Genomic DNA, 18,527 nt, shown 5'->3' with positions numbered 1-18,527 from the left:
AAACCTCCCTAGCATTCAGGGGATGGGATGCGATCTGTCACAAATTCATTGATGTCACAAGCTAAATTCATTGTTAGCTTAGCTTCTAGCTTGGCATTATTATAGATATCTGATGTCAAGATTATGGACGTTTCAATTCCATTACTGCTCGTGTGGAATCAGGCCACATATCGACAACAACAAACAGCAGCGGAAGATGTTATCTATGTGATGGACACCCGGACAGCAAACGGAGTGGGCTGTCGGCACTCGCAGCAGAGGATGGTTAGTTAGATATCGATTTCATGTTCTCATAATTATATTTACAACCATAATGAACCACGATGTGACAGAAAAAGTGTCATTTACAGAGCGCATGCACCTTGCCCCATTTGCTCTCGTAATAGCCTGTTTGAGGATACTACTCCGAGCTCAAAATCTTCCGTGGGCATCCGAATGAAGCCAAACGTATTTGGGTGAGTAAAACATCATATTTTAAGCTGGAAATGAGGACCGTGGTGTAAAAAAACGGAATTCTCCTTTAATGACCTTGTACAAAGTAACATCTGTGATTATTTATAACACAATTTAACTTAAACGCATGTCCATAAACACATTGCCCCAGTCTCAAAGCATGCTGGGAAGCTCCCACCGCTCACCTACCCCCAACACGTACACTACAATATTATGCATTATAATATATCTTTGCATGGTTTGCACCATCGCCATTAACAATATTGGGCCAGGGAAGCGACAGAGTCAGAGGTTACCCGTGCAGCGTATTGTAGTGTACAACAAAATATATCACTGACCATTAGTCAGGCCTCGCTCACAGAGTTGGCATACAGCCTCTCCTCTCAGAGGGCTTTCATAGTCCACTTCTCTGGCTGATTCCAACTCCAATCAGGTGTGCTCCATCAGTAGCCAAATGGGAGGGGGTGATCAAAAATCCGGCCCCGTCACCATCTGCTCAGTGAGCCGTGCCGGCACCTGTGACAAATATGAATGCTGTCAGGCCGACGGTGTACGAGGAAAATGAAACAGAGACACAGATACATATGTACGGTACGTAAGTACCATGCACCTTTAAATGCTAAATAATTCAGTTAGGTCTAATAGCATACCTTTGAGGGTGCATGGCAAGTGCACCTCTGGGGACAAAAATTGATCTGTACTGTACCCCTATTTCTGATGCGTAGTTAGTAGATGGACTCATCACTGAAGATAGTGAGGGGATCAGGTAGATGGGGTTGGGTAAAGTTGCAGGGGCGCTAACTGCCCTCTGTCTGTCAGGAAGTCTGTTACCCATTCACAGATTTAGTGGCTCTGATGTGATGTCTTCCTTTGTGCTGGGTTCTGTCTGAGGATGGTGTTTTCTCTGCATATGCTTTCAGAGTAACAGGCTCTGACCTGATGTCAGAAGGACAAGTAAAAGGAAGAGCTGCAAGGAGCAGCACAACGGTTTTGCTGGAATACACATTCCTGATTAGACTGACCAACAAAGGCATACTGCAGCCATCTGATCCCTTTCCATGTAACCACACACACATCTGGTTATGTGCTGTAACTTGGAAAGGAAACTTTTCTTCTCATTACATCCACATTACTCTCTTTTTCCCCTGCAGAATTCTGACATTAATCTCAGAATTCTGACTTTATTCTCAGAATCCTGATTTAAAGTTAAGGGCTCGCCCGCCCTGCAGCTCGCCGAGCTGGCCCTGCAGCTTGCATAATGCAGCTCGGCCGCTGTGTGGCCTCGCCCGCCCTGCAGCTTGGCCGCTGTGTGGCCTCGCCCGCCCTGCAGCTCGGCCGCTGTGTGGCCTCGCCCGCCCTGCAGCTCGGCCGCTGTGCGGGGTCCCTCGCCCGCCCTGCAGCTCGCCCGTGCGGGCTCACTTGCTCTTATGACATCACTGATGACCACTGCGCGTCGCGGCAATTAATCTGCCCTAATTAAAAAATCAAGCTCCGTCAGGTCACCCGCACGGATGTTCTTTACACTTCCTGAAAGTTTCAGCCCGATCGCACATAAAACGGCATAGCTGTGGCCGGCCAAAATTCTTGAAAGAAACAGACAGAGTCCACATTGCCAAATAGATAATCTCAAAGATTTTCATCTAAATAAAATAAAAATAAGAGTCACTCACAATGTTGATTCAGGCTATGGTTCATTGATAGAAGCCTTTGCAGTATATAGTGACATTATGTGACATTAGTAATGTCACATAATGCAACACTGGATCTCACCTGCAAGAGATTATCACTTTAAACTCAGAACTAAAAAAAAATCAAGAAAAAAAATCAAGTGACCCTAATCCTCTTCGGTAGAATTAAATTGTGTGTGGTGTAAAAAAAAAACCTTAAGGTTGGGAACCACTTCTCTATGTCATGGAGAATGGCCGCCTGTCATTCACAGACTGTGGGATCACACAGTCCCACAGTGAGGGAACAAGCTCCATGTGCGTGAATTCTAATTTGTCTACTGTGTGTTTTTATTGACTGTATGTGAGCTGCTGGTACATGAATTTCCTTCGGGATCAATAAAGTATCTACCTACCTACCTACCTACCTACCTACCTACCATCTTTAAAATGGCATGACTCATCTCTGCCCTCAACTTTAATTCCAGATTAAAGGGACCGTGCCACTACAATGGACCCAAAGCTCTAGTTGATTCTCCAGAGTTTCTCCTTGTCTGCTCCAAGTTTTCATTCCCTCCTCCATATAATACACTATATTAAAATGTATTGATTCATTGAAGACGTCCTATGGTTCAATTTATTGTTCTCACATGGATGCACATAGGGCATTAGCATATAAACACATCTGCCTTTGAATTATGTTAATGCATACTGATGTGTACTGCACATGTAGACTGTATGCCGATGACTTCATGGTTTTTATACACATTTCTAGCTCCTAAACATGAGAACATACAAATCTGAAAATGTGTTGTATGACACCTTTTCACTTTTGTGTTCAAAATTCAAAGGATTCAAAACTAGAAAAATTCGTTTTTCAAACTCTCTCAAACATTTATATTGTTTTGTCCATGTTTAAAAAACAAGGGACTGAAATTGTTTTCAAACCTTCATCGGGCTCATCTCTAATGGTGACGAGTCTGCGTACAGGCAGGAGATCGTCCACCTAAGAACTTGGTGCAGTCAAAACAACCTCAAAAGACAGTGAGATGGTTGTGGACTACAGGAAGAACGCAGCCCAACCTCCCTCCATCACCCTGGGTGACTCCCCAGTCAACACTGTGTGGAGTAATTTCGCTTCCAGTGTTCAATAATAAGCCAGGCTGCTGTCCCCCCATGGACATTATCCCACAGACACTATCCTACACCCCCATTATATGTCACTTAAAAGGACTTGACTTTGTACTTTATAAGTTGAGATTGTTTTCTGTAATGCTCTCTCTTCTACTATTGATGTGACCGCTGTGTTGCATTAACCATGCTTACTAAGTCCAATTCCTTGTTTGTAATCTAATTACTTACTATGGCTAATTGGCTATTAAAGTGAATGTTGAAGCTTGAATCTTCAAATAACGTGTTACAGTTTGGAGTCTCTGTTTAAGAGACAGATCAACTGACTGGAAAAAAAAATCTGCATGGGAGTCATAAGTGCAACATTTGCTGATGTAGACCAAACATATGTTTACATCTGTGTCCTCTCCAGTGGGATAATTTGATTCCTCCCACCATCACAGTGCAGTTCAAGGGTTAAATCCTGCAATGTACACTTTGATAAAGTAGGCTACGGCCTTTTTATTTTTATCTGTTCAGAATGATGATGAAACCGCTGGTTGTATTATCCCAACCCCGCCCTCTCCTGCCTCCAGTTTGTAGGTTACTGAAAGATTTCACCAACCGCAGATAAGAAGATTAGGGAGGAATTAATGGCATTCCTTTGTCATCATAGGAATAAATTGATATTTGGTTTTAAATCAGAGGGAGGAGACAGCAGGGAGCCATGTTGGGCGACATGTTTTTTCCAGGAGACATGAGCGGTGGGATGGCACAGTGACAGCCAGGGGAATGCCTGTGTGTCGGAGCTAAGCAGGGGATATCTGGACTGATGTACACCATGTTATAGGAGATGGCAGGGTTGGATCACACAGGAGCTGCCGGGCGTGTGCGTGGCGGGGAAGAATGAGTGCTGCTGGGACATGGACGTGGGCGTAGACGGCAGGGACAGCTGCAGCATTCCCTGGGCGAGAACCTGACGCAGTGGGAGGACCTTGGTGGTTCCTCCCTTCTCTCCGGCCCCAGCCCAACCATGAATGTGGCCCTCCTGGCCCTCAGACTGATGTGCTTGGCCTGGCTGTTGCCTGTCACCCAGCTCAACACCAACCACTTCCCAAACAAGAGGAGACACAAGGATGTTTATCCTGAAGAGAACAGCAAACAGAAACATGGAGGGTGAGCCAAACAACTTGATTCTGCTGCTTACATTTGCTTTGTGACAGCTGGCTTTGTTTCTGCTGGCTTTGTTGGATGCGTTGTTCTGTTTAATAACAGTTAATAGTTTGCTGCTTTAGGATGTTGTTAAACCATGGCTGCATGCTTAGCCTTTATGCTTTCCATGAATTGTCTTGGTGGATCTTGGTAAAGGCAGGGATCATGTGGTGACAGGTGATGCATATAACAGATCATAGCAGTGCTGATCTGGTGAGTGTAGATGGCTTCAATTGATCAGGGGGAGTGAGTATGAGGTTATGGTTCTCAGAATTATTTACAATTAAAAATGAGTTGGAAAATGGTTTGTTTTGGGCAGACACTGATACTACTCAGACAGATGCGATAGGTTTGATGGATTTATTGCTCAGAATTCCATATAGATTGTTGTTGAATGAAATCTGGGTTCTGTACAACAATAAGATAACTCATTTTGACCTTTGACTTGACATCAGTCATTATATGAGGATTTCTGAGAAGGCAGTGGAGGTCAAGTAGGCCTCTGAGTGGAAAACTCAACTCATGAGATATTACTTTACTTTACTTTACTTAATTTCACTTGGCAGACGCTTTTATCCAAAGCGACGTACAACAGAGATAAAAACAATACAAGCAATATACAGTATACACAGTACCAGAATAATCTAAAACATAGTAAAATATAAGGTGCTATTGGACGTGCAATCAGTGCATTGAAAAAGTGCCTGTATGATGAATTTGTGCAAGTGCGTCAGTGCGGAAGTGGACCTGAAATAGTGATGTTGTCTTAAATGGCAACATAGAAAATTATTGTTGGTCTGTCCTATTATCCATGATAGCAGTGAGGTCATAAAACATCTCTGGCCCAGTTGTGAGTCTGTTTGTGAAAATCAGTGCAGCAGACAGACTGTCAGCTTTTGGTGTTAATCAGACTGCTAAATTTCAAGTAATCATCACTAACTCCCAATACCAGATGTTAGTTGTGCTTCAGGTGTGTGTGTGTGTGTGTGTGTGTGTGTGTGTGTGTGTGTGTGTGTGTGTGTGTGTGTGTGTGTGTGTGTGTGTGTGTGTGTGTGTGTGTGTGTGTGTGTGTGTGTGTGTGTGTGTGTGTGTGTGTGTGTGAGTGTGTGTGTGTGTGTGTGTGTGTGAGTGCTAGAGAGCCAAGGAAAGAGCTTTTTTGTAAACAGCTGATGTGCTGATTTGTGTCTCTTTGGCTTCCTAGACGGGTGGACCTTAAGGTGAAAAAGCTGGACAGCACCAAGTCCCTGCTAATTAAATCTGAGCAGCTGCTTCGTATTGACGACCATGATTTTGCAATGCGGCCGGGCTTTGGAGGTAAGGTCAATATCCTAATCCATTTGGCTGGAATGCCTTACAAAAGAATTAGAAATGAGCACACTTTGTGCGTTCATTTCTAGGGTGTAGATTCTAGAGATTATTTTTTGGGTGGGGCCAAACTCACAAACTCATGCTGAAATTTGGCACTGCACTCTGTCGGGTCCGCAGCAGTGCACCCCCCCCCCCCCCCCCCCCGATTCTGGTTCTCGAGATATGTTAAACGTGTCATGTTCTGATTGGTTGAATTGCACAAAATTTGACACTGCACTTTCTTAGGTCTTCAGCGGAGCACCCGCCAAGTTTGAAATTGATCGAACTTATGGAGATAAACAATTTATTTGTTGCCAGTAGGTGGCGCTATGACTATGCATGGAATTGCTCTCTGTCAGGTCCCCAGCAGCGCACTTCCCAAGTTTGAAGTCGATCAGATGAACGGTTTTCGAGATAAACCGCTTTTTGTGTTGCCAGTAGGTGGCGCAATGTCTATGCACGTGTCTTGGGCAGCGCACTCCATACAGGGTTTGGAGTGTTTTAACAGAGTTAAAAAAACAAACAGAAAGCCTCCAGGCTAATTCTGGGGACAGGACCTATCATACAGGGTAACCAGTATGAGTTATCCTAAATTGAAATTCAATTTAAATTATTATTTCTCATAGGTCATACGTACCCTGTAACAACAGAATAGCTACCCGGTAGTTACCCTGTAGTAGTTACTCTGTAGTTACCCTGTAGGTAGCCAATAGTTATGGAATAACTACAGTATAAGTTCTCCTAAATTGAAATTAAATTGAAATGATTATTTCTCATAGGTCATACAACAGAATAGGTAACCAGTAGTTACAAAAATAGCTATGGTATAATAACAGAATAGGTACCCAGTAGTTAAAAAAATAGCTATGGTATAATAACAGAATAGGTTCCCAGTAGTTTAAAAAAATCGGTACGGTATAAGTTCTTTATAAGTCCCCCTTTATCCCCTTATTCAATAAATTCAAGTTTTGTTACCCTGCACTTACCCTGTAAGTTCAGATTTTGTTACCCTGTACTTACCCTGTAGTAGGGTGTGGGCTGTATTCTAAAGCGTTAGTTACCGAGTTTATCTATATAACGCTGAACTTGCATAATTTAATTTCTCACATAATTTAACATTCAGTTTGGATATTCTAAATATAGCAGCCAAGCCAAGCATGTATTCTTTATACTTTTGATGAATCTCATTTAGAAATGTAAAAGTTGCAAATACAACTTTAGAAGGATGAGGATGGGAAGCCGTTAACAGGATTAGTGCCGACAGGAGGGGTTGTGTGTGAACGATCATGTTGCATTTGTGTGTTTATGAGAAAGTGATAAAACATGATATCAACATGACGCTAAACTGATGCATGCGAGCCAGCATGACATCAGGGTCATTGTTTTCACTCAAGACACTTGATCTTTGCCTTGTCTTTCACTTATAGCTCAGCAGTGAGGATTTACAAACATGTAATCTTTGGCAGATTATTCATGCAGGATGAGATTGTCCTGACCTTGACCCATTGCAATGTTTGACCTTTTGTAGGGTCAGCCATTCCTGTGGGCATAGACGTCCAGGTGGAGAGTATTGACAGTATATCTGAAGTAAACATGGTATGTGCCTCCACATTTCTTCTAATATACCAATATACAGTGGCTCCTTTTCTCCATTGGGCTTGAGCTCTGTGTTTTTGTAGGACTTCACCATGACTTTGTACCTGAGACATTACTGGCAGGATGATCGCCTGGCCTTCCCCTCCAGCAGCAACAAGAGCCGCACCTTCGACGCCCGTTTGGTGAAGAAGATTTGGGTTCCGGACGTCTTCTTTGCCCACTCCAAGCGCTCCTTTATTCACGACACGACCATGGAGAACATCATGCTGAGGGTTTATCCTGATGGCAATATCCTCTATAGTGTCAGGTAAAAGAAGGCAATATCCTCTATAGCATAGAGGGCCATACTGACTTACATCAAGTAAGTGAAGGGCCACACTGACCTACTGTACATCAAGTAAGTGAAGGGCCACACATTGGACATCATACCTGCCAACACTCTTTTTTTCCGCGGGAGTCTCCCTATTTTTAACCCTCTCTCCCGTTGTGATTGGTAATTTCTTGTTAATCTCCCGATACAATAGTGATACAAATCCAATGGCTGTAGCAGATGAGATGTATTAACATAATTCTGCCTTTTATTGAGTTTTTGGGGGTCGTTTTGTTTTTCTTTGAGGACCTTGGGGGCCGGATTGGTCAAATGTTGTGAAAATGTCCAAGGGCACACCCAATGTTTTCTGTTACATTAACTAATGTTTATTTTCTATGAGGTTTCTTGAACTGTACGCTGTGTTTTATGATCACTGTGATTGCTCTTTCACCCTAACCCTAACCCTATGAGGTTTCTTGAACTGTACGCTGTGTTTTAGGATCACTGTGACTGCTCTTTGTGTTTTAGGATCACTGTGACTGCTCTTTGTTCAATGGACTTCAGTAGTTTCCCTCTGGACACACAGAATTGCTCTCTGGAGCTAGAGAGCTGTGAGTATCAAACAACAATTAGTAGGCCTACAGTGCTGCCTATGAATGTTTTATAATATCCAATACCATTTTTGTAATGTAGATTTGTTTACATTGCAACTAACACCCATTTAAACATGTATAAAGAAGGTATATTGTGCATGGGTGACAAATCTATCATCTGAATTTCCTCACCTCTCAAGTAGAGACCAATTGATCAGAGGTGTGAAGGTATGTTCAAGGACAAACCTCGACGAACAAAAGCACTATTTTAAATCCTTCCCATGCTTGTGTGATGCTTGCTGAAAGAACCAAACCAAAAAACAAGTACTGTTAACTCAGTTTCCTCTCTTTGAGATTTAGAGTATTTAAGATAAAAAAATTTTTTTTGATAAATTACAGCAGCCAAACTACCATCACTAACCCTAACCCTAACCCTACAATTGGATATCTTTTACGCATTGCATCTCTGCTATAACAAGCACTGAAACACACACACACACACACACACACACACACACACACACACACACACACACACACACACACACACACACACACACACACACACACACACACACACACACATAATCCTCAATAAGGTCAGTCTCTGTCCATTATGTCTGTCTTTCTAATGCAGGATTTACTAGGGATTAATAAAAAAATCATTCGGTTCAGCTCGTGACAGTCAGTAAACTTCAAATTGGTTGAATTTGACCAGACACAAACTGATTTTAGAGTCCAGTCTGGATTACCTTCCTTGCAGACTATGTTACTTAATGCAGTTTTGCCTGTCTGGACTGGATCACAGGTACTTAAGAGATATAGTACTAGCCAGATATAGTATAGTATAAAGGATAACGATATGCATGATCTCATATGTTACTCTCTTTCTTTCTTTCTTTCTTTCTTTCTTTCTTTCTTTCTTTCTTTCTTTCTCTCTCTCTCTCTCTCTCTCTCTCTCTCTCTCTCTCTCTCTCTCTCTCTCACACACACACACACACACACACACACACACACACACACACACACACACACACACACACACACACACACACACACACACACACAAACATAACTAGAAAAGTGCACTCGGTGGAGTGCAGATCTCCGCCAGGACCGTGTTTTCCCCCAAGCTGATCCATAGACCATGTGTGTGATGAGACATCTTCTGAATGCAATGTGGTAGTGAGTGTTGTCATACTGAGATGCTATTGTAAATCATATATTGTTATTGTCTGCTTTTATTTTAGTGTTTTGGTGATGTATTTATTATGATTGTATGTGTTGTAACACATATTTGTGTTTTTGTCAAGTTTTTTATTGTGCATTTGTGTTAGAATAATTGTGCTTTAGTTTTTTTGATTAGGGGATGAGGTTACGCGTAGAAGGGTGCATCTGGGTCTGAGCAGCGCACTCCCCAAGTTTTAAGTCAATCGACGAATGTTTCTCAAGATAAACTGCTTTTTGTGTTGACAGTAGGTGGCGCTGTCAAATTGCAAGAAATTCAGTACTGCACTATGCTGAGTCCCCAGCAGCACACTCCCCAAGTTTGAAGTCAATTGGATGAACGTTCTCAAGATAAACCACTGTTTGTGTTGCCAGTATTTATTGTGCGTTTGTGTTAGAATAATTGTGGTTTAGTTTTTTTGATTAGGGGATGCGGTTACGCGTAGAAGGGTGCATCTGGGTCCGAGCAGCGCACTCCCCAAGTTTGAAGTCAATCGGACGAATGTTTCTCAAGATAAACTGCTTTTTGTGTTGACAGTAGGTGGCGCTGTCAAATTGCAAGAAATTCAGCACTGCACTACGTCAAGTCCCCAGCAGCACAATCCCCATGTTTGAAGTCAATCGGACGAACGGTTGTTGAGATAAGCATTTTTTGTTGCCAGTAGATGGTGTTATGCCGAATTGCAAGATTTATTTTTTTGTTGCCAGTAGGTGGCGCTGTGCCAAATTGCACGAAATTGGGCTCTGCACTGTGTGGAGTTCCCATCAGCGCACTCCCCAAATTTGAAGTCGATGGGACGAACGGTTGTTGAGATAAGTTGTTGAGATCAAAAAAATAAATTGCCAGTAGGTGGCGCTATGTGGAATTGCCTGGAATTCAGCTCCTTGCACTCCATTGGTTCCCCCTAAGCGCACTCCCCGAGTTTGAAGTTGATCGGACGAGCGGTTCTCAAGATAAACCACTTTTTGGGTTGCCAGTAGGTGGCGCTGTGCAGAAATGCACAAAATTGGGCAATGCACTGTGTGGAGTTCCCATCAGCGCACTCCCCAAATTTGAAGTGGATGGGACGAACGGTTGTTTGAGATAAGTTGTATTCCTGGAAAAAATTCCAGCAAGTGGTGCTCTGCCAAATTGCACGAAAATGGGTCACTACACGCCGTCACGTACTCCTTAGCACACTCCCAAAGTTTGAAGTCGATCCGATGAACGGTTCTCGAGATATTGAGATAAGTTGTTGAGATATTGAGATAAGTTGTTGAGATAAAAAAATAAATTTCCAGTAGGTGGCGCTATGCCGAATTGCATGAAAACAGTTCACTACACTCCGTCACATACTCCTTAGCACACTCCCAAAGTTAGCACACTCCTAAAGTTTGAAGTCGATCCGACCTACGGTTCTCGAGATACGCAAGGCCAAGCTAGAGGAGAGGAGGAACACAGACAGAGAACACACGGAACACACGCACGCACAGACAGACGCAGCCGAAAACATGATCTCCTGGCGGAGATAATAATAATAATTAAGCACGGATCCTGACCTTAGAGGAGAGTTGGGAGTCCCATTTCTGTGTGCTCTCTGCTCTCCTCTGAGGAGAACATCCATGATTCTTCTAAGAGAGGCAACGAGTGAAGGTGTCACTGCTGCCCCTCTTGCAACCCCTCCACTCCCCTCTTCTTCTCTCTTGAAGATGCATACAATGAGAACGACCTCATGCTCTACTGGAAAAATGGGAACGATTCATTAAGGACTGACGAGATCGTGCTCTCTCAGTTTTTTATTGAAGAATTCCACCCTTCCTTTGGGCTTGCCTTCTACAGCAGCACTGGTATGTTGCCTCCCTGCTGTCAGCCATGTGTTGATGTGTTGGAGCTCCCTGTGCTGTGCCCCCAGGTTTGGGAACAACCAGAGAGCTCCTGACATCACAATGAAACAATATTGCCTTTCTAAAAGGGAAAGTTTGGCATTTTTATACCTATATACCGTTTCCTACACTGGCCTGCTAGAATCCACAGAAAACATTTTGACCCAAACAGTGCAAGTTCAGTACTAATCATCTTTCAGCTAGCAAGACACCTGTCTAATACCATAGTTTCCACATACTGTAAGAATACATAATACATACAGTATGGCTGGGGGGAATAAAGCCAATTTCGATACTTTCCCCTCATAATCCAGCATTATGATGATTAGTTTATTGTTGGATTCATGTATTCACCTCTGCTGTGCAAAAATATACCTCCCTTTTTGGAGCCCAATCAAGTCAATTTACAGAATTTATCTACACCAACTCACTGTGCAGACTGATAGTGATGTGCACAGGCAGGGAGAATGGTTACAGGCAGTATGGTGTGTGAATACCACTGTAGCTGTGAAATCTTGGTCTGAAAATTAATTGAAAGGATAGACTTTACTGCAATGACCCAATTGTCATATATAAGTCTAAACATTCTGACCTTTCCCCTTATTAATATTTTGCAGAGGGCTAAAGCTCTGATTAAATAAGATCTGTTGTGTTTGTGTGAGATATGGAGTGCAATATGCAAATAGAGCAGCCAGATTCTGGCTTCTGCCCATCTCTACTATATATTTATGTGATTGATTAATCTAGCCCCCTTTTCAAATCTATTATATCTTGCAATCTACTCTACTCTTACACTTTGCCAGTTGTCAAATATAGGGGGGAATCATTTAGGGCGTTGTTAATTAATTATAAGGAGGGAGAGAGAAGAGGGAGAGAGAATCAATCCATTATTACTAGATAAAATAAAATAAAAAATCAAGCTAAATTTTAGATCTTTTAAGGATCATCTTTATATTTTTTCTTTTTCAATCTTTTATTTACAATCTATTGTGTGCTTTTTTTTTACTTAATTATTATATGCAAGTCTTTCAGACATGTATGACCGCTAAGCTCACCTTGCCTGCTGCATGCTCCTATTTCCAGTCTGAGAAGAGCGATAGGGAAAGAAGGCAGAGGAGATTTCCTTCTCTGTGGGGAATCATCTCCTGAAGAGGCATCCTCTCTGTGAGGGTGTTGTGTAACTTCAGCTCTAGACATACACAGTATCTGCCTCATGTAATTCATACTTTCTCATTGGAGTGCTCTTCCACTGGCCCACAGCGTATTCTTTAGATTCACAGGATGTACTGCCCAGAGTGACACTCCGCTCATGGTGTCTTGCCTCTTCATCTCCTTCAGGTTGGTACAATCGGCTCTACATAAACTTCATTCTCAGGAGGCACATTTTCTTCTTCATGCTTCAGACCTATTTTCCCACCATGCTGATGGTGATGCTGTCCTGGGTGTCCTTCTGGATAGACAGGAGGGCCGTGCCTGCCCGCGTCTCTCTGGGTACGCTCCTATGGTTACATTTACTAAGGCCCAAGTGAGATGAGAAGTTCAAAGAATATCTGGAAACCTAAAGCCTTCAGAGCACAATTGTTTTTTTGGAGCACAGAAAAGTTCCACATCCGCCGGATCTGCAACTGCCGTTTCCGCTTTTTTACCGGATGAGCAGATGCCCTGCCCTGCTCTCTGGCTTCCCCAGCCAATCAGTGCCCTGCCCTGCTCTCTGGCTTCCCCAGCCAATCAGTGCCCTGCCCTGCTCTCTGGCTTCCCCAGCCAATCAATGCCCTGCCCTGCTCTCTGGCTTCCCCAGCCAATCAGTGCCCTGCCCTGCTCTCTGGCTTCCCCAGCCAATCAGTGCCCTGCCCTGCTCTCTGGCTTCCCCAGCCTATCAGTGCCCTGCCCTGCTCTCTGGCTTCCCCAGCCAATCAGTGCCCTGCCCTGCTCTCTGGCTTCCCCAGCCAATCACTTCTCCCGGTTTCTCGCTGTCTCTTGTTTTAGTTCATTTGTTACTTCACTAGTTATGTCTCAACTACCCTAGTCTACCCTGTTACTCTAGTCTACTGTAGTCTATGTTTGATGTCCTTGCCTGCTGCTGAGACATTTTCTATTTCCTACTGTACTTGCCTACTGAAGACTACTGAGTAAAGCCTTTTGTTTAATTCTGAAGCGTGTCTCCTGCTTCGTCGTTCTGCGCTTGGGTCCTCGTTGAGCCCTGACAGAACAAACCAGCGAACAAAGGAAGGTAGCTGAGACATAAATACTGAAGTAACAATTTCAACGAGGGACAGTGAGTGAGTGAGGAGAAACATGGGGAAGCCAGAGAGCAGGCCAGGGCTAACAAGGGATGGTGCAGGGCAGGTGTGTGGAGGGAAGGAGCACAGAAGGGAGGAAAGTCTGAGGGAATCTGGTGGACAGGTGGAGTCTGTGACAAGTTGTTTCTAATCTAATGTTAGCTGTTTCTTAAAGGGAAGGTTCAGTGATTGTATAAGCCCACCCTATTAATCACTAATCAAGGCCCCTCTTATAATGTGCCTTTTTACACTACACCTGACAAACATTGTCCTCTTACTAGGCTATTTGTTAGCAATGCTAGCACAAGTCCATGTGATATGAAAGCACACCTCTTAAAATCACTTGCAAGCTTATGCAAGAAGCAATACTTAGTAATAGTAATAATACATAACAGAGGAACTTGCTCAAAGCACTTGAATAGGATTTTGAAAGCAGTTGTATTCATTTTCATGCCCTAACATTGCTAACAGGAGGCTGGTGTTGATTTCTCACAAACAAAAAGTTGTTTGAATGTTATAGTAATGTACATGGTTAATGATAAACAGGATAGACCTCTAAAATGACTGGTCTCAATAGCCCATCATTGTCCAATCAATGAACACTATTTGGGAAGCAACATGTGTAACATCCATGTGCCATCCTGCTTGTCTCTGTATCCAGGCATCACCACGGTTCTGACAATGTCCACCATCATCACTGGTGTATCAGCCTCTATGCCACAGGTGTCTTATGTCAAAGCTGTGGACATCTACCTGTGGGCTAGCTTCCTCTTTGTCTTCCTGTCTGTCATCGAGTACGCCGCTGTCAACTATTTCACCACTGTGGAGGAGATGAAGAAGCTCAAGCGGGCAAAGGTCATTCACGTTTAGCCATTCTCACCCTGTAATGTCTCTAAAGTAATTGCCTACCATCTGCAGCTCGGTGGATTCAAAATATAACCTCTTGTGCTTGCTCCTGTCACTACAGGTCCCCGCCTCCTTCAACGCCACCCAGGCGATGGCCTTCGACGGGTGTTTCCATGACAACGAAATCGACCTGGCATCTTTGCCTGAGGTCTCCAGCACCCCCAACATGGAGAGGACCACCCAGTCTCAGAACTCAACCGCTGACTCCCTGGAGTCCCCGCCCACAGAGGGCACCCGGCTGCGCCGCAAGCACCCGTTAAGACAAAACCTCAGCTTCATCATGAGCAACAGCTACATGATCGACTCCTACTCCAGAGTCATATTCCCCATCGCCTACCTGCTGTTCAACATCATTTACTGGACCATGTATGCATAGGACATACGCACAACTCCCTGCTGTTTTGCCATATGCAGTGTGACAAAACAGAGTCTTATTTAATGGATAGATTAGCCACAAAACATTTAATTGTATAATTATTGTAAAAACCTCTTGGAAAATAAACATGCTGTTGAAGGAGTGTGTCAAGCCAACATGCCTCCGCCAACAAGTGAGCAGTCTACATCCATGTCTGTCTAGACTCATACAAGCACAAATACCTTGAAGCCCACAGCGCAGTGGTGTGGCCATTCAGCCTTATGGCACTTCAGGCAATATTTGGGAGTACCTCAACAACACGGTTAATCGTTTTCAACATGGAAAATGGTCCTACCCCTACCCCAAAACCACCCACCTCACCCCAACCACTCCCCCTACCCACCCCTCGAACCCCGACTTTCTATGACCTTCCTATCCCAAGCTATGGCCCCTTTCCCCTAGCCCTCAGCATGGTCCTTCCCACCACTCAGAGACCCCTATCCACTCCCTCTACCCACCCCTCGAACCCTGACTCTCTACGACCTTCCTATCGCTAGCTACTATAGAGCTCAACAGGCACATGACTTTTGTGATGTAATTTGCCCCGGAAGTAAGTTCTGCATCCATTTTCTTCGTAGACATTTTGATAAATCCAAATATAACAAGTTTTAAGGCTCAAACCAAGCCAAAAAGTCTTCCAGAGAATCATGAGTGACCATAAAACATTCTGTTTATTTTTTGTTCTCGCTTAAACCGAATGTTTTGGTCATCCACGATTCTCTAGTCTGGAAGACTTTTTGGCTTGGTTCGAGCCTTAAAACTCATATTTTGATTTATCGAAATGTCTACGGAGAAAATGGATGCGGAACTTACTTCCGAGGCAAATTATGTCACGAAAAGTCACGTGCCTGTTGAGCTCTATGGCCCATTTGCCATAGCCCCGCCCCCTCTCACCACCCACATCCTAGACATTCCCCCAAACCATGCACCACTCGAATCCCAACTCTCTATGACCTTTGTATTGCTAGCTACAGCCCCTTTCCCCCAGGCCCACCTCCTTCCTTGACCCCCACACCAAAATTTGAAGAAATTCCCCAAAGCATCCTGGGCTTTACGCATGAGGATCAGCAAATGTAGAACAGATAAAGACCATAACCCTGTTGCATCTCATAACAGACTGGTTGTAAGATTATACTGCCTTAAGATCCGCTGAGATTGAGGGAATGGAGAAGCCACACAAAGAAGAAAATCTTGAAGAAAAGCAACTGCAGAGTGGAACTTTTTAGATCTATTCTGCTAAAATCACTGTGTATGTCTGATATGAAACCCTGTCTTGATTATCTTTGGCCCTCTGACTCCCCCTGGTGCCCAGACTCAGAACCTACAGCGTTTATTCCTCTTTTTCATATACAGGAGTAGAGCATTCGAATATTGTATTTAACATTGTGGTAGTAGTGTCTTGAAATTACATCTGATTGACCGCCATTTTGACTTTGTCATATATGCCCACTTTGCTTGATAATAATTTTGCTGGCCAAAATGCCGCACACCAAACGTCTGGGAGCCGAGACGAGCCAAAATGTCACAATAAAGCAATTGGAGCTTGAATCCAGTACAGATTTGTGCTGCAAGTCTACTTTCCTCCAGCACCAGGATGAATGCCTAGCCTACTGTATACACTTCTGCTCTAACATGTTCTATTATTAGCCTACTGTAGGCTATACACTTCTGCTCTAACATGTTCTATTATTAGCCTACTGTATACACTTCTGCTCTAACATGTTCTCTTATTAGCCTACTGTATACACTTCTGCTCTAACATGTTCTCTTATTAGCCTACTGTATACACTTCTGCTCTAACATGTTCTCTTATTAGCCTACTGTATACACTTCTGCTCTAACATGTTCTCTTATTAGCCTACTGTATACACTTCTGCTCTAACATGTTCTAGTATTAGCCTACTGTATACACTTCTGCTCTAACATGTTCTCTTATTAGCCTACTGTATACACTTCTGCTCTAACATGTTCTCTTATTAGCCTACTGTATACACTTCTGCTCTAACATGTTCTATTATTAGCCTACTGTATACACTTCTGCTCTAACATGTTCTATTATTAGCCTACTGTAGGCTATACACTTCTGCTCTAACATGTTCTCTTATTAGCCTACTGTATACACTTCTGCTCTAACATGTTCTATTATTAGCCTACTGTATACACTTCTGCTCTAACATGTTCTAGTATTATAGTATATAGTATATATATAGTATATAGAAAACTTGCCATAACACCTTGAAAATTTATCCAGTCATCATGATCAATGACAATTGCTCCAGCAGAAGTGTCAAGTGCCCAACAGTACAAGAAGCTCCCAGGTCTGTGTGTTTATCAGGGTTCACACACCTTCTTAAACATCAAATTCAAAGACATTTCAAGGACCTTCCATACCCAATTCCCTCAAATTCAAGGACCCAACACAGCATAGTTTGAGACACGGATCAAGGTTAATTAGGCCTACTGTTACAACACAGACAATTTTTATAACGACAACTAGCAGGCTTTACAGAAGCTCACAGACAACAATTAAGAAAGACATAGAGGCTTGAATGTGTGAACACTGCACTGTTATACACGTGAAGTAAAACATATCAAAATAACTTAAAATTCTATTCTTGCACAAAATATATAAATTCAAGCACTTTGTCTATTTATGTCTATTTTCAAAAATGTTCAAGGTGTTTTTCCTCTCAAATTCACAAACTTTCAAGGATTCCCAGGACCCGTGGGAACCCTGGACTCTCCGCAACTGATGCTGCAATTAATACTCTGTGGGTTCTCAACCTGCTTGGCTGAATATGGCTTAAAAAGCTAGTAGAAAGAAGGAAGTGAAACAGTAGGCATGCCAGGTGTGTGACTGAGCACAGTAGTCCAGTGACAGTCAGGCTCCTCCCTCTTGGAGTTCTGAAAAGCAGGTGCACGACATGACAGGTATGACACCACCACTTCTCTGACGCAAACAACAGCCTCAAGCAGCAGTTCACAGTCGCGCCGGGGCACTATCAACTCGGCTCGCTCGGCAGTGTTGCCGTGGAGACACCTGTACAGTCACCTCTGTCATTCACAATTCACAGACTGAGGGCACACCCTAGACACACCTTAATGCCAGACATACTGTAATAACTCTACACCAACAGCATGGGGATAAGAGTGGTGTAGTCATTATTGAGGCTACCAGGTGAATACCCCATGGGTCTTTATCAGGGGTCTATCAGATCAATGGGCTCCAGTTAATTTTCTATTCAGGGACTGGCAAATGGTTGAGCAAGATCTCTGTGAAGTGAGTGGATGTACTGACTATGTTTGTCACTCAGGTCCATCTGCTGAGAGTGACGTTTCAGGGGCGTGTCACATGTGTCAGCTATTGATCCTGGGAGAGAGAGTGTCAACTCTTACAACCTGCCACCACCGAAAGCCAGTCAATCTCTTTTAGTTTAGAATGAAACATCATACACTGCTGGAGATATAAGAGAACTCAGATTCCTTCAATCTACTTTGAATACTGTTTGTTTATCTGCTATTTAAAATTGATTCTTTTTTTTTTATTGCTAA

General features: G+C 43.3%; 1 protein-coding gene across 1 annotated transcript; it reads left to right on the top strand.

Annotated features, from left to right (window-relative positions):
• Window positions 1-4,260: 4,260 nt before the first annotated feature.
• Window positions 4,261-14,936, top strand: gabrr3a (gamma-aminobutyric acid type A receptor subunit rho3a; the record flags this gene model as incomplete). The annotated part of the gene is made up of 9 exons (XM_083634513.1): window positions 4,261-4,403; window positions 5,641-5,753; window positions 7,315-7,382; window positions 7,466-7,689; window positions 8,221-8,303; window positions 11,202-11,339; window positions 12,714-12,866; window positions 14,316-14,509; window positions 14,622-14,936. 9 exons carry the CDS (start codon window positions 4,261-4,263, stop codon window positions 14,934-14,936), a joined length of 1,431 nt encoding a protein of 476 aa, XP_083490639.1.
• Between the last annotated feature and the right edge of the window lie 3,591 nt (window positions 14,937-18,527).

This window comes from Poromitra crassiceps (assembly GCF_964638095.1).
Source record: "Poromitra crassiceps genome assembly, chromosome: 1".
NCBI classification, from domain to species: domain Eukaryota; kingdom Metazoa; phylum Chordata; class Actinopteri; order Beryciformes; family Melamphaidae; genus Poromitra; species Poromitra crassiceps.
The sequence above is the reverse complement of the archived record's forward strand: the minus strand, read 5'-3'. Positions and strand labels throughout refer to the sequence as shown.